The 17,249-nt window shown below is 35.2% G+C and overlaps 1 protein-coding gene across 4 annotated transcripts in view; it reads right to left on the bottom strand.

Moving 5' to 3' along the window:
- Nucleotides 1-3,143: 3,143 nt before the first annotated feature.
- Nucleotides 3,144-17,249, bottom strand: part of SCEL (sciellin) — a 48,045-nt gene continuing 33,939 nt past the window's right edge. For 3 of the 4 annotated variants that reach the window (XM_027674599.1, XM_027674600.1, XM_027674598.1), the window contains 8 exons: nucleotides 16,706-16,765; nucleotides 15,012-15,068; nucleotides 13,949-14,008; nucleotides 12,478-12,567; nucleotides 9,548-9,622; nucleotides 8,186-8,294; nucleotides 5,761-5,863; nucleotides 3,144-4,806 (listed from right to left, as the gene is read on the bottom strand). In XM_027674599.1, the coding sequence (XP_027530400.1) occupies nucleotides 4,790-4,806; nucleotides 5,761-5,863; nucleotides 8,186-8,294; nucleotides 9,548-9,622; nucleotides 12,478-12,567; nucleotides 13,949-14,008; nucleotides 15,012-15,068; nucleotides 16,706-16,765 (571 nt within the window). In that variant the 3' untranslated portion in view covers nucleotides 3,144-4,789. The remainder of the gene's footprint in view (nucleotides 4,807-5,760; nucleotides 5,864-8,185; nucleotides 8,295-9,547; nucleotides 9,623-12,477; nucleotides 12,568-13,948; nucleotides 14,009-15,011; nucleotides 15,069-16,705; nucleotides 16,766-17,249) is intronic. The other variant, XM_027674601.1, reaches the window with a different exon arrangement.

The following is a 17,249-nucleotide window of genomic DNA, read 5'->3' as shown; positions in this document are numbered from 1 at the left end:
GAAATTCCCTCGAGGAACCAGAAAATATGAAGACAGACCAATGTTTTCTGGAATATTCATCTTACAGCCAAGTTTGACTATTAATTTCAATGCTACCATTATTTACAGCAACACTAGTACTTTTAAAATTCCTTAATTGGCTTATTTTCATAATGCTTTCATCCTTTTCTGAATGATTTCTCACTTTTCTGCTTCTTTTAGTATTTGAACGTGTGGAAAAATAGCTTGAATGCCAGAAAAAGCTTGCCTTTTCACTCCAGAAATTATGATGTCTTTTTTTTTTTTCCTGAGTAGGTAGTTTTGAAATGTTGGCTGCCTATTATTTTGACTGCAATAGCTGTTTAAGTTCCCTAAACAGATGTCTGATGATTGCACAGCAATGCCAAGACTCGGACAAGTGCTTTTGGCATGATTGTGTTCAGATATTGATTCTAACAGGACAAAACCAGTCAGTTTTAAGTCTTGGCACAGGCTACAAGACTGTAGCTGTCCATTTATAACTGACACAGTTATAAAAACCCCACAAAAGATAGTACTTTTCCAAGCAGCTTGCTTGGAAAGGGAGGTGAAATCTGAATTTTTCGTGGGTCACTTACACAGGTGCAGCAGTACCACCCAGAGGCCACTGCTGCACTGGGCACTGCTCAAGCAGAAGATAGTTGCTGTCCAAAAGAGCTCAGAGACTGGAAAGGCAAAGATACTAAGGCTTAAAAGAGCTCATCATATGAAAACACTTCTAGTACTCTTGTATTAAACCTCCCAGAATTCCAGTCCCTCACCATCCTACTCCAGCCAAATCTGATTGACAACTCCACTGATGTTGCTAGAAAGGGACATGGCATTAACAGAAATAAACAGAAATTCATTCACACTGCTTTTAATTATTAATTGGACCACTTGGATGAGATGATGAAATTCCAGGATTTGGTCTTTGCCCCCAGGACTATGTGTTTTCTATTCAGCAGTCATGCATGAGGTATTAAGAGCCATATGGTGAATGTGCAGGCATTGTGGCTATCCTGTGGAACATGGGCCATAAGGATCCACCCTGCACAGGTGAGGGTGCAAAAACATTAATGGAAGCATCTTGTTTATTCCTCACAAGGGCCTGTTCCACTGTGTTATGCAATTTGGTTAGATACATTGAGGGAGAAATTGAACTTGGCACTCTCACTTTCTGGGCCAGGTTCATCTGTTCAGATGGAGAACACCATCTCCATGGTTTTAAAAGCTGGTAGTTACCAAGATTTTTGAGGAGTTCTGATTTTAGCAGATGTGCCAAACACATTTTGAAAATATCTACAGATTCTTCTCCCTGAAATGCAAGAAATGTTTGTAAGTCCTAGCTTTACTGATGCCAGAGATTAGAGCTGAGTTGCTCAGACTAGGCAAAGCAGAAAACAGGGGAGGAGTCAAAAAAGGAAATGCCTCATCAGTTCAACTCAGTGGTTTTTCCATTAAGCAGCTAAACAGAGCTATTTTGGTCAACAAATTCAGACTTTGGCACATGAAACCAACCTAAGTATTAAATCTCTTGGTCTTTGTTGAATGAAGGATGTTTCTGCTGTTATAATGCTGTGAAGAAAAATGAGGTGTTTTGGTGCAGCAGAAGGAAAAAAGGAGGCTACATTTCTCCCTCGTAGTCTGACATCAACTAGGCTGGAAGCTAAAACCACGTCCTGGTGTAACAGAGTAGTTACAATGAGCAATATGCAAGTATGATTAGAAAGCAAAACCAAGGAAGAAAGGAGATACTTTTCACTGTAAACAACAGGATTTGTGTAAACAACAGGATTTGTACAAACAACAGGATTATGTTAAACTCTCAAGGAAGGCAAGCAGAGTAGCAGAGTTCTGACCTTGTATGTTCTGAGTAAATAAACTGAACACATTAAGCTATCCCAACACTACATTCATCCCTATACGAAAGAGGTGACCCACTGAATAAATGCAAGGCCCCTTTGATGTTGTCTAGTTTTTTACAAGCCTAGCTAAGGAGGCTCTATGAAGTAATGGAAAGCATGTTTTGTCAAACTCACAGGAATTTTTATTTCGAGAGGAAGAGGACGAGAGGACAATATTACAGGCATTTGTCACCCTGTGTCGAGCACTGCTAAGTGGAGATGCACAGGCTGAGCGTTCTGTAGAACCTACGCAGGATACAACAGAATATATCAACACAGCAAAACTGTTCTTATGACATTCCTTGTTCCTGTAAATATCAGTAGCTTTGAAGCAGTTTACACATTTAAATGCATCAATATGCATTATGTGTATTATTTCACTCCTTTCCTCTTATTGCTTGACTCCCCCACTGTAGAGCTATGGCCCCAACTTTGTAAAATAAAGTATCCATTACACACTGAAAAAATGAGCCTGATGAATCACAAAGCCCCACATAATTTAGTACATCATCTCTCAATACAGCTTTTCAGTCTAATCTGAGGCATTATTGAAGATAACACGTTCATTAAAACAGCTGCCAGCAAACTGTTCATTTGGATTGTTTCATGGAAGCACTAGTCAAAGGGAAATAAAACACCACATGCTAATGATATGCAAAAAGGACAAAAAACATTTAAGTTTTGATACATTGATATTGATATGTTAATATGATTTTTCTTAATGAGTACTGCTATGCCAGCTTTTATATGGTAAATCACAAACCCGGTGTTTCTTTTCAGGAAACTTATACAACATATAATAAAAAAATAACAAAAAAATCCGCGTGGCAAAATTGCCAGGTCTGTTCAGCATGGATGACTAAATGAGCATAGAATTATTGTTTATTGTTTCTTATTGCTACTTCTCTGTGAGTAAGCATTTAAGTAGCAGATATTTTGATCCAGAGCTTGCTCCTGGTCTCTAGTGGAGTGAACTAAAATCTCTCATCCCCTCAAACACTAGGAAGTCCTAGATTCAATTGTGCTGGCTCAAATGAACCTCTAACATCTTCCATTGTAACCAGGCTTTAGCAATAACTGTTGGTCTCCAAACAGGACCAAATGTGTGACATTAAAATTCTGCCACTACTTTTCTCACCCTCTTGTGCAAGTCTCATTTTTTCCTGGTGAAGCACAGAGTAAGAATAAGTATAGTTTAACTAAGATATGTCATCAGCAAGAGACACACACCAGAAAAAAATATCTATAATTACAGGTTTATTAGAGCTACTGCCATTAATTCTTAAGAAATTTTCATAAAATTAACAAAACAAAATATCTACTGTTTCATGGCTTCTTTGCATGTCAGTCTAAAGATCCTTTAAGCCAGACAAGACAGATTACATCATTATTCAACTACAGGCCCAATGGTTTAAATTACACAGATATCCATCCATGCCTCCTGTCTCCACTATGAAATGTGCAGTCAAGGTGAGAGAGTTTGACTGGGACAGCCATTCACCAGTTTAATATTTATCTATGGCTTTGACACTTCACACGCTTCTAAGCTCTTGCTCAGGTCCGGCAGCCTCCAAACACTCTCTGTCATGGCCATATTCAAGAAGTCCTTTTAAGCTGAGGTGTAAGGAAGAAAAAACTGTTCTGGATAACCATAATCTAAAACGTCTCATGGCAAAGACTAGTAGTCAACTCCTTGTATGTCCAGTGAACTACTCAACTATTGAATATTTTAGGCAACATGTTTTATAACAAAGCATGAATTCCTCTTTCATTTTCTGTACTTTATACACATACGCTGTCCAAAAGGAAAAAAAATGCTTTCACTGTAGTCTTGAAGGAGTTTATCTGACCTAATGTAGATGTGTAGAATTCTGAACTGTTCATTCCAGGTTCCTTTGCAAACCATGGCAAGTAAGACATACATTCAAAGCATGGTTAACACCACAGCAAAATAGACATTTGCAATCTGACCGATTGAATTGCTTCCTAAAAAAGTCTGCTTCTCTGTGTAAGACAGAATAGATCAAGTATTCAGAAATAGATGTCTACATTGTATATAAATTTAGGCAAGAGGATTCCATCCAAAGTGTTTAGGTAGTTTAATAAAGTAGGAAAGATAAATACAACAACATAATATCGTGCAAAGTATGTATTTCATTATTTCATGGCAACTATTAAGTGTGCACCTCTTAAAAAAATGGTAATACAATAGTAACAGAATTATAAACATGAGGTGGGATACTTCTACTTAAAACCCTCTAACTATATTTGTCTAGAATCCTTCTGCAATAATAGAGATGCATTTTCCAAAGATGATTTGTTCTGTGTCAAAATTACCATTTAAGTTACTTGGGAAGAACCTTCCTCTGGAGATTGATGTCTCTCCTCGAAGGTACAGCATGAACCCCCTTCGCTCTGTATGAAAACACTAGTTTAAACCAAATAGTTGACCTCTAAATGGCTAATCTTTGATGAGATGAATCCCATTCATGCTATATTAAGCCAACAGATCTTTATATTGTAGGAGATGTGTTTTCACAAAAGAGAATACAACGCCTTCATAACAAGTGTGTAGGTATGTTCTGACATTCAGAAAATTTCAATAAATTATGATTGGTTTTACATACACTTTAGCAGTTTCACAGATCTGATGAACACACTGAACAATGTCTTGGTTTGCTTCCTGCAAACCAATGCATGTATGAAAGGGCATCTGAATTCCCAATAAATTAATTCCTTTGATAACCATGCAGTAGGACTTCATTTAGGAAATTTTTTCCTAGCAATACAAATTAATAATTTTACACAGTGCTTTGAATTAACAGGCCAATACAATTAATTAAACAATAGTGGAACTTCTTTATCATTAGTTCTGTATGTCAGAATTAGTAGATCCATTTTTCTGCAAGAGAGAAAATATTGGTCAGAAATGCCAAGCAAAGAAGTATACTCTAATTTTTTTTTCTTTTTTAGAATATCTACTGAAGTCTGACTGTCCTATGTTGTAATTTGATTAAATAGGACATGTCAGTTTATAATGCTCAATATACAGAATCCTAGTATGTCTTTTTACCATTTTGTAACTATTACAATGTCTTATTAAATTTCTAATCTGATTAATTGCAAAATTCACTCTTCCTGTCAAATTTTGCAATGGCATAACACAAAGTATTTTAATCAAACAAATTTTTAATGTAATTTTAGTTAACATGATCTTATATTGGAATTATGTGGTTGATAGCCAGCTTATCAGAGCATTTCTTCTCCATTTCCATTTGTCTTAAGTTGGTACAGAGGTACTAGGTACTGATTTATATGAAATAATAACTGGTGTGAAGACACAAGATTTAAAATCTAGGAACTTCTAGAAAAATTAATAAAACAAAATGTTCATTTGTCCCTGCCTTGCACATTTGTTTACTCACTATGCTCCTCACAAAGGTAAGAATGATAATCACAGTATATTTTCATTATGACTTAATAGATTTTGTATCTTCTTTCTAGTGGTCACTATTGTTCCACAGGTTCCTCTGGACCCTGGCTTAGTCATTTCAGTAGAGCAACCTGATTCTCAGATGACCTTGCAATTTATTCTTCTCACTTCCAGGGCACGAGGCCATTGCCTCACTCTAGGTGTCTTCATTGACTGCATAGGTAGGACTCTACAGGTTACAATGAGACCTTAAGAAATCTCCATCACAGATACAGAATAATTGTATCTAGACTGAATTAGATGCTTTGAAAAGGTTTAAGTATGCAGAAATGAGAAAAGCAACAGCTGTGTTGTACATTCAAGTTGTTTGAATGAAGTTCTCTGAATTGTTTTCCTTATGTTCAGTGCCATCTTGTACATTACCTTTAACTTTGGTATAACAAGGCTCACAATGCACAGTTTGTCTGTAAATCCAAATGCTGTCTCCTGCTTTTAGATCTTCCAGGGGTCTCTTACATACTTCACACTTCAAAACACAATTCAAAGAAAGAAGAAAAATTAAAATGAAACCCTTCTCCAATACTCATTCCCTGTATGCTATACTTTAGGAACCAGGCAACCCCAGACCAGAATAGGGGTTATTAGTACTTCAATATCATCACATCTGAACTCTGAAAGAGTAGCTTTAATGAACAGGAAGTTAAACATCTGAATATCTCACCTTTAAACGTCTAAAAATCAGATACCAGTGTTTCAATTGGTTCCCTAGGTACTCATTATACTTAACAACTCCATACTTCCCTGAGACATTTTGAAAGGATACTTCCTCTGTCTTAGCTTAGGCGTTTATCCTAAAATAAGATGAATCACTATTTTGAAATCCTTTTCTTTCTTCACCGAGTAAAGGAAGCATGATCACACCTAATCATGCAACTCAGAGTAGATCTTAAAGAAACTAAACCTGCTTATTTCAAAATATTTTAAGACACTTATCTTAACACTTAACTGTCTCCAGTTGCAGAATCTGGACACTGCTTTCACAAATGTCTAAAAAAAGCTAATTTTTGAGATAGGGAAGCACTGTCCATGTTTCACATGTGAAAATACACAGATACACACAGAAGCTTACTTCCCAAGATCACAAGGAAAGCTGACAGTGGATCAAGGAGCATGGTAATTTGATATATAAACTAGAACCTTGATACCCAGATAATTTTATTTATTTATTTATTTATTTGTTTGTTTGTTTGTTTGTTTTAATCTAATAAAATAATAGTAAATTCTGGTTTCTTTGGATATTTTATGCTCTGATAAGTGAAAATCAGCATTAGCATTAAGGTGTTATTAAAACAATCTGCTTCTTCACTTTTTTATGTTTCTTTGTTTAAATCAACAAAAGGATGGGCATGTCTTCATGATCTTTTGATCACCAAGATTAGCTAGAATTTTTATACAGAGAAAACCCCCTATAATTTGGATTATTTACTCACAACTTTTGGTATATACCTTTACAAGGAAATGAAGATGTTATACTGCTGTCAGCTACATGCAAATCTCTAATGGATACAGGGTATTTGTAAGGAGCTAAATAAATATTAATGATGAAAAATTGCTCTGTTTAGCTAAATACATAACTACAAACATGAGCCACAGACCTACATCAGTTGTTTAATTTTTTTGCCAATGCTTTCATAAGTGTATAGTTACACAAAAATTAAGCTGAATTTTGCTGGCCAGAAAGGTCTGAAATGGAGAATAGGTAGCAAAATAATATAATTTTTTTAAAAAGCATAAATATTTAACAGATAATTCAGCCTATACAAACTTGTTAATACTCTTAACTGCATGAAATTTATGTGGGTTGATCCATCTAAAAAGAATGGAAGCAAACCAGAGCTTATATTTTCCTGCAATAGTAGTATTACATAGTGGTTTCCCAGGAAGAAATTGCATTTCTGGTGCTCAAAGAGCTCAGAAAGTCAATAGGAGACAAAAAGCACATGTAACTTCATACATGTTAAGAGCAACCTTACTGCTGTATTCTGCTTTGTGTTAATTTTCATGCAGTAAATAGGTAAAAGAACTGCTGTCAGAAAGAGAAGTCAAACCTATGCAGGGCTGGGCAGAAAAATGAGCTATGCTAATGCAATGATTTTGCAGAGTATTGTTTGCAAGAACAGCAAACTCTGTGTGTAGATGCAAGCAGAAATAAGACAAATGAGGCAGAAAGAAAACAGACCATAAGTCTGAGCACTGCCAGGCATACCCTGAGAAAAGTTTAAGAGCAAATTTTCGGCTGAGGCTTGCGTTTTTGAATGGCAAGAAGAAATAAATTTCTTCTGTGCTTTCATTTTTAATGGAAACAGGGAAAAATACCTAGTTTTTAATAATTAAGACTGTTTTAGATGTCACTTAATCAAGAACATCTACAAAACTTCATAAAAAGAGAAATTGAACAAAATTTTATAATACGAAGAAAGCGTAAGTTGAAGATAATTCACTGTATCAGACTGGAAGGGTGTATAAGTGAAGGCTTCTAAATTTGTGGGACATTCAGGATACATTCAGTTGCATCCTTTATCCTCCTTGTGGTTGCAAGAGAGGAGAGGCAGGGAGAAGGAGAGTAGAGGGAGGAGAGAGAGAAATGGAAAGAAAGAAGAAGGGACTGTGTAGAGCAGAGAGAGAAACAGAGAGATAGTATTTCCTACATTAATTTCTTCTGGTTGGAAGCCTTCGTATTCTTCAAGGTGGAGAAGGCCTAAGGCCTAAATAATCTTATTATATGTGTAGTATAATGCAGGTATTACATTCAAATCATATTTCTTAGTACCAAGTGAAATCTTCTTACCTTGAAGCAAGTCGAATGACAGCAAATTTGCAAGGCATCTAAGATCATTTTGGCATCTATGCCCAAGGGCTTCCTGCAGTATGTACATATATCTTTTCCAATTATACTCCTGTGTATATAATACAACATCAGCTGTCAGAGAAAGAGCTGCCATCGAAATCTCAAGCAGAAAAGTACAAGCTTAGTACGCTGTGTGGGAAAGACATTTGTATACTGTACCACGGCCATAAATGGAAAAATGTCATGTGTGTATTCCCTCCATTCTAGTTGACAAGTGTAATATACTTGCTCCTGTGATGGATAAATTACTGAACATAATTGTCAAATAGCAAAAATACCTTCATAGAAAGAATGGTCTTCTCTAGTGAACTGAATTAAGCTGCTGAATGTCTGGGAGCATGTATACTAAATAGGGATGGAGTGGAGGACAAGAATTTTAACATTTGAATCACAAAAATAAATTGGTAGTTGTATTGAAACTGCCATAATTTGATCAATCTGGTATAGAATTTGCTGTGTTGCTGAAATGCCTGAAAACTTTTTTGATTTTCTGTACGTCAGACAGAATTTATACCTTCATGGCAGTTATAGTGAATATGCGTATAGAACAGTCTACCTGGTATTTATGACAATAGTACTTTTAAGAATTTTCTCAGCTCTTGTTGCATTCTTACATGACATCAGTCTGTATCTAGATATAATTGTTGTTGGTTTTGCATTACAAAATCAACTGGTCTTGCTCCTTTCTACTTGATGACAAACCATCGTACTAATATTTAATCATTCCTAGAGTTTCTTATAGCTATGTTGGAAAGGATACAAGTCTTTCTGATTTGGTAATTCCAAGTAATGGGACTGTTCAAATTATCCTTTAACTTTTTTTTCCCCATGAGGTAAGATATTACTAATAGAGCAAATACGCTTCTTATATTTGGGAATATTTTAATTGTTGTGAAAACATAGTTTTTAACAGTCTTGTCATGTGAACTGATTCCTCCACATCTGGTCATAAAGGTGGTAATTACAGAAACCACTCTCACAAAGGAAGGACATTTTGCAGTGTAAGCAGCTGCCTGAGATAGAAACTACAGACTCACAAAGCCAACCCTATCACTTAAAGCATTGGCTATTGTTTCTGTAGATATTTTAAAATGTCAGCTGTGACAAGCTTGACATAATATTAGGCTGCTGAGCTGTGGTAATGATTTGATGGCAAGATCCCACTGAAAGAGAATTCTGTATGAAAAGCTGTCTGACGAGCCTAATGGTGACTTCCACTGCTCTCTTTTGTCTGAACACTTGAATGCTTATGCAAATGTCCGTGTCCTTTGGTACTCTACGATGTTATTAATGTGTACGTACCGGTCAGAAGTGGAGTAAACAGTTTTAATAGTATTTCCAGTTATATTTTCTTCATAGGCACCATATGATGATTTGCTGTGAAGCAGAGAGTGCATAGCAATTACTAAACAGTACTTTATATTTTTAAAGGTTCCACTACACTAATGATAATATGTAAATTAAACTAAAGTAACATGCTTGTGAAAAAAAAAACCATCATAGTTGGTGATGAGTTCTTTTTCTGTACCTTCACAACAATAAAGAATAATAATATCAAATAAAAAAAACCTAAATTAGAAATATAGTGTCCTTAGACTGTGTTTTATTGTTGAATGATTCTTCACCATTTCAAAATTAAATCCACACAAGCCTATTGAGCAAAATTATATGACGTTATTGGGTTTGCCTCTGCTGATATCCCAGCCTGAATGATACGTGTCAGGAAATGGTGACAGACTGCATTTTTTTCCTTTTCCTCTGCTTCTTTCACTTGTCCTCAAATAGCTTTCAAACAGCCAAACAAAATTACAACATGGTCCTAGAATTAGAGTGAGGCTGTTCAATGTGTGATTTGTGTTCACTACAATAACTAACTGTATTGTTCCTTGTATCAGAGTAAAAGGAAGTAAAAAGTAAAAAGGAATATACTGAACTTAACTGTCAGGGAAGTTAAATCTTCCTTTTTTAACAGGCCCATTTCTAAGTTACTTAACTGTCAGTTTTTATTGCATGGAAGGGATGAACATGTATATGGCAGCTGAAGAAGTCGTCTTGCCATACATATTTTGAACATTTCTGAACTGATTTAATTATCCTATTCTCCAGAAATTAATAAGGCATGTGGTAATTATTACATGTTCCATTTCACTCTTGAATAATATTCAGCAATGTTAGGAACAATTGTTTATAATCATGTGTATTTGCAGAACATCTTTTTTTACAGGCTTTGCCTGAAACAGACTTATAACATGTGTGTGAAAGGTGTTATGAAGCCCAGATACTCTTTTCTACATAGCTGCATTTTTTAATGTAAATATTTCTTATTTGATTTCTATGCAACACCAGAAATGTATTAAAATTGCAATTACTGATAAGCTTAAATGATAAATGTTTTATGTATGTTTCATAGAACATAGCAATGTTGAAAAACACAACAATGTATATAACCACAAGTTAGGAAAAAAATATAACTGTGCAACTGTATAGAAAAAAATAATGAAGCTACAGCAAAAATATTTCCAAAGAATCAGTTTCTAACCTTGTCAACTGAAAGTGTGAAGAAACGCAGAACCTTTTTAAATAAATTCGTAGTCTGAGAGCTTGACAAGACACTAAGTGAAAACTGAGTCACAACGTAGCCTGAGAGCTGTGTATCTGATCACATACCTTCTTTCAGTTCATATAACTCACTCCTTTGCTTGCTATGGTGTGACTTGTTTACACAGCAAACTACTCAGCAATAAATACTCTGTAGAATCTATTGCATAAAACCTGAAATAACCTACAAAGACCATTCATTTAATAAAATTTCATTAATTAAATTAGGATTAGAGGTTCAGGTAGAGGGTATAAAATTCTGTCAAGTGTAAGGGAACATTGCATATTGCAGCACATTCTTTGCCCTGCCACTCTTGTATTGTTGTCTCTATTTTAACTTTCAGAAATAATCAGAATATTACAAATCAGAATCTGTATGTGTGCAAAATACTGGGAAATGCTAATTGAATTTTCTGTTGAATATTCATTTTTAGTCTTAAATTGTATGCTGTTTTGCTTTGCCTTTATTCTCAGCCAATTTATGGGTTTGTCCTTTGAGGCCATGCAGAAGTTTCAGAATACATAAATTTCAACTGTACTCCAACCTCCTAGAGCAAATGTAAGAAAATGAGAGATTAGAGATCCTGTGCCCGTTCATACCCACACCAAGGCTCAGGTGTGCATAAGGTTAAGGATGGGGACATTGGCTGTAGTTCCATAAAGTACCAGACTATGACTGCTATTTTCCCTGTCAGTAAGGCTCAATAGAAGATTACTCCTTTCCCTGCCAAGTCATCAGCCTTGACTTGGGGAGTTCAAAACTACTATACAGCAATGCAACACCTTACATATAGGGTTATGTCTTTAAACAATCCCACCACATTAATATTTAATTATTGGGTACTGAGTGGTTTGGTACTGAGGAGAGGTATCTTCCTAATCCAAAAATGTCTCTCCTTCAGGAATTATATATTACATTTTTTGTTGTCATATTTCTTGAAAATACATTTTAACCATGAAGAACAAGATATAATTTCCTTTGTTTAAATTATTTCCTCTTACCAACACTCCTGGTGTATAGCTAGTTCTCTTAAATATCACATTTTTCACACAGATTTGCAATGTGTGTGCTTGCAGAAGCAGAATCCAGCTAGAGCAAGAGTATGGGAAGATAAATGGTTTTTAAAAGAGCTTGTTCCTGGTCAAAAAGTCAGAAACCCATGTCACAGTTTCAGTGATTGGATTGGTGATACATGGGTCCAAATTCATCCCATTTAGGAACTTAATAAAGCACCTGAGTGAAGAGTGTAATGTTTTCCTTACACCCTCACAAAGAAGTAAGTTTGTAAGAAATAAGAGCACTGTGTATCTAACACACAGGAAATGCCTTTCCTTTGTTGATTATGTAAGAATTCTGGCTTAGCTGCTCTCCTCAATTTCATGTTTCAGCCACATGTCTAGAGCTACACAGGGTATGTTTTGTGCTCCCTGCTCTTTGCACCAGAGCTATGATTTGTAGGCTTCTATGCCTGGGATCCTGGAAGAAGATTTGGAAGAGGGCTGGCATGATTCCAAAGACCAATGTGAGGTTTCTAAGCATCCCTGAAATTTCATGCATAAAAATGTTTTTTCTTAATTTTTTGCAAGAGATATCACTTTAGATGCTATGATGCTCAATTCATTGTCCACAGTACCTGGTCTTTCTTTCACTGTCGCTAGAGTAGTTTGTTTCTGGGAGATTATTTGGAGCCCTTGGAGGATTCTCATATGCTTTCTCAGTTATCCTAAAAAAAAAAAAGGAAGAAACCATACAACAAGAAAATAAAGACTTTTTAGAAATCATTTTCATCTACACAGCTTTTAATTTACACTTAGAGCCATAAATGCAGAAGCTTGGGCTTGAAAGAGTAGCTAAAGAAATTTATCTTACTGTTGTTAAACTGTTGCTGGTGAAAAATAATGCAATCAGTGACCTATAATTTTGAGTCCTCCAGTTTATGCTGATATATTCATATATTCAGATTTATTCATATCACAAACTTCATCTAACTTCCTTGAACTCTAGTTTCCTAGAAGTGCTCGCTGAGATTTTCAACTGTGCAATAATGTCTCAGTGGTTGATAGCCCTGTACTTTTTCTTGTCAGTATTTTATGATGTATTCTTAGGCTTACTGCGTTTCAGTCCCAAATTTTCTCTTTTTTGGATATACTACAGTTATGTTTTTCTTAGAAATGACCAGCTAAACAGATACATAGACTCATTTCAAAAAGCAGGATTATTATTCAAGCAAAAGAAACCTTGCCTCTGCAGTTTTCCCTGCCACAGACATGACAGTCAAACAAACATAAAAATAAACCTTGTCATACAAATTATAGGATTTAAGGAATAAGTGCTATAATGTTTTTGATGATTTTACAAAGCAGCTCAGACAAATGCTACTGTTGTTTGATTCTGCCAAAGGTTCTGAAACAACTTGATGATTACAAGCCTTAACTCTGGATGTTTGGGCTGCGGCTTGATTTATTTCAGTGAGTTTGCCAAGGACCAAAGCTCTGCTGAACCAAAGCTCACCCTCACTTAGTGCTGTCATGTTTTATATGCATAGCATGCAGCATGAAGCAGCACCCTCTGTTGTGACTCCTAACCGGGCATGCCCCCTTTCAGAACCAGAAGAGAAACTCATTTACCACAGATACTCAGTACATGCTTCTCTGGTCGGATTGTCAAGTGAAACTGCTAGGACAAAAGTATTTTCTATTGAAAAATAGCAAAACTGCCTATGTATACAGATAGCTAAGTTCTTCCTCTTCATTTAGATATACAACTAAATGGAAGACTCAAAAAGATACCATCAGAATGGTAGCTAAAAACATATCACTAACTTCACTTTAATTGACCAAAATGGGTCCTAGCTTCTGCAAATAAAGAAACCTAGTAGCAGTGAAACCTTGTACTAGGAATGCATTTACTTATATTTGTTTGAGATGCTAGCAGCTGAGTTCACAAAACAGCTAGATAAGCACAAAAATACAGGTATCTTACTTATGTTGGGCAAATTTTGCTTTCTTTTATTAGGAGTTCAAATTTCTGGTACCACACTAAACAACTACAACTGTTGATATTAGCTCTTCAAATTTTAGAGAAAACTACCAATTGAGTCTCACCGCTTTTTACTTTGGTCATCAGCAGACTTTACTTCAGTGTTATCACCAAGGTCCTCATCTCTGGAAGTGAGAGAGACCTCAGAATTAATAGAAGTATTTTATTTAATCTAAACACATTAAACAGGCTGAATTATTTATGTTGAAGAAGAAAAAAATTGTGTGCATTTCGCAGAGAATATTCCTGACTACAGTTAGTAGTTATCTGTTCAGACTTCAATATTTTTCAGTTTCTTTCTAGTGTGACACCACAAAAGAATAACAACTCAAAACCAGCAAGTTCATTGAGTTTTGTAGGATAATTCAGGCTGGAATTCAGGGACCTCAGGGGCTCTCTAGTCCAACCTTAAAGCAGGGGTGGCTCTGAAGTCAGACCAGGTTGCTCAAGTCTTTGTCAATTAGGTCTTGAAAACCTCCAAAGACAGAGATGGCATAACCTCTCCAGGCTACCTGCTCCATTGCTGGACAGTTCTCCATATATCCAGTCAGAATCTCTCTTGTTTCAGTTTATGACCACTATGTCACATTGCATTCCCATGCTACGGGTGAAGGTCCTGCCTACCTCTGCTAAACTGGTCGTGGCTCTATCATTTTAACTTGATAACAGAATTTCATTCGGTATGGGCATCAATACCATGAGCTATGGAAATGGCTTCCAAAATATGTTACTTGCTTTTTTATTATATGCAGACCAAATTGCTCTTACAACTGCTGTTATCTAGGGTTGTATACAATCTCTAGATCTATATGGCATCACATTTATACTAGTAGCTCATCAATCGCTTACTGTGAAAAAGCAATGTCATATAATAAATTTCATATATTAACATATGTCATGTATATAATAATATAATTTTACATTAATATTGTATATTAATTGCCCTGTAATTAAACAAAAGTGTTACCCATTGACAAACTGTTTCAAATTTTAAAAAGTCACCCAGCTTCCCATTTGAACATAAATTAAAATGTAATGATTTTTACAGAACCAAACCTATTAATACTAATATCCAATCAACCATCAACATATTATGAGTATATAAGAGAAAGATTATGACAAGCTTGCCTCTTATTTTTCTGAACAGCAGTATTTATTTCAGTAAGATCCTGAAGGTGTTTTTGTCTGAAACAACAAACAAATCCAACTGTTAAAATATTCCCCCTAACTAGGAAGGAATAAAGTGTCATAAAAGAAAGAAATATACTTATGCACACATTTAAAAGGAAAAAAGTAAATTGTTAGTTACATTTGTGTTCAAAATTTGCAAACACTTATGTTCTTGAACATAATAAGAAAATATGTTTACAATTTTCCCCTAGCAAGGTAAAGTTCTGTATAATTAAATAAAAAATATTCTCTATTATATCCAAGAAAATAAAAATACTTTAACCAGATCAATGCCATAGTTTAAGACTGGTTTTTGCCAGTGAAGACAGTGAAGGAGAAACATGAACTTTCAAAGAATTTAGAATTAATTTACAGGCTCCAAAGAGCTTAATATGTGTTTGCATCAATAATTTTCAAGAATAATTTTTTATTTAAAATAAGAAACTTCTACTTCTTAAGACAACATGTAGAAATATGGCCAAATTTCCACATACTTTGCTTCTGGAATGATGAGAGATTCCCTCTGTTTATCATCATGGTGAACAATTAAAGCATTGATTATGTCCGTATTTATGCTGAAAATGTAAGCATCCAAAGACTCACATAGTTTACATATAAGGAACATTTTTTTAAATTTCATAAATACAATTAAACTAGAGGCAAGTTTTTCCTCTGTATTCTTTACTATTTTAAAATGGTTCCATGAATTAGAGGATGGAATGACCTATGAAAAGCACTCTTAACTACTGTAAAAAACCCCATGATTCTCTTTAGGTAAATAGGGAGCTAAACAAAAGGCCCAGTTAGCTCTATGAAACTCATAACTTGGTCACTTCAATCCATGATAGGCTTAATAATCTTAAAACTTTGGATGCTCCTAAAATTCAGTATTGTCTCATAGCCTTGTACTTTATCCTATTAAATTATCTGTGAATTAAAATTTCAAAAAAAATTATACTCAACTTACAGGTTAGTGCTAAGTGTACATATATATATATATGTATGTGTGTGCATGTAGGTAAGATTGTCTAATGTAAAATAGATGATCTCAGGTTGGCAACATTTGTATGCTGTTACTGTTTATAACATCAGTCTTGAAATTTATCTGCAGAATATCAGTGTTAGGTGTGACAAATATTACACAGCTCTTACTAGCACAGTACCCTGCCGGTTCCTCCCCTTCCATATGTTGAAGGGATGCTTGCAGACCTCAGGAAACTTGGCCTGAAACAGATTGAACTGACAAATTGTTCAAAAAAGTAAGTTCAAGCTGCTCTCTGTGGATCACTGCCCTTGCTGACTGAAGTGCTTTGTTACACCTTGTTGGGGCAACGCTTATCATCTGTGAGTTCTATGGTATTTTGTTTACTGCCCCTTCTCTAACTATATCACAGTATGTCATTAACAGTTTAATTGCAGAAGCATATAAGGCATGTATGGAAGCTTGCCATAGATATTACTTGTTCAGCTGATAGTGCACATGCCACTGAATTCATCTGTATTTTTATATTCATCATTCAGTATAAGGAATGCTACTTATTAGTCTATAAAACATTTTCCAGATTTGCAACATTACCTTTCCTGACATTCTCATAGTTGCAAATTACTCACTGCTTTAGGAAAGTAGGACCTGAGAAACTTTGAAGACTTACTCCTTGTCACTTGTGGAAGAACTTGGATTCACTTTGCTGAGGTTATCGAGTTCTTGGTTCCTTTAGAGACAGAACAAACCCCAGATCGTATCACAATCAGTATAACGAGCTGTCAAGAAGTCAAACTAAATAATAATTTTTAAAAATTATAATTGGCACAACCTTTATGAAAGAAAAAAATTAATTGATTAAAAGTTCAAGGCATACATCATTTTAGTAATTCAAAGATAGTCATAGTCACAGCCATATGCCCACCATATGCACATAAGCCCACACTCTTCCTGAGGTAATGGAAAAGTCCATTTGTCTGTTTGGTAGGCTATCTAGACCAGCTCCCTCCCAAGTAAACTCTCCCTTCTCACAAGAAAGTTCATGTTTAAAGTGAGGGATGATGAGATCTAGTTACATCCACTAATTCTTGAACTTCTGCGCAAAAGATAGAATGTGATTTATTATTATTACTATTATTATTATTATTATCTGTTGTAAGGGGGAAATATTATTCCTTGAATTAGAACTTTTTAGTTAATTAATTTTCTTTTTT

The sequence above is a fragment of the Neopelma chrysocephalum genome, unplaced genomic scaffold (assembly GCF_003984885.1).
Source record: "Neopelma chrysocephalum unplaced genomic scaffold, ASM398488v2 Primary Assembly neopelma1_25, whole genome shotgun sequence".
In the NCBI taxonomy this organism is placed as follows: domain Eukaryota; kingdom Metazoa; phylum Chordata; class Aves; order Passeriformes; family Pipridae; genus Neopelma; species Neopelma chrysocephalum.
This window is presented reverse-complemented; position numbering and strand designations above follow the sequence as displayed.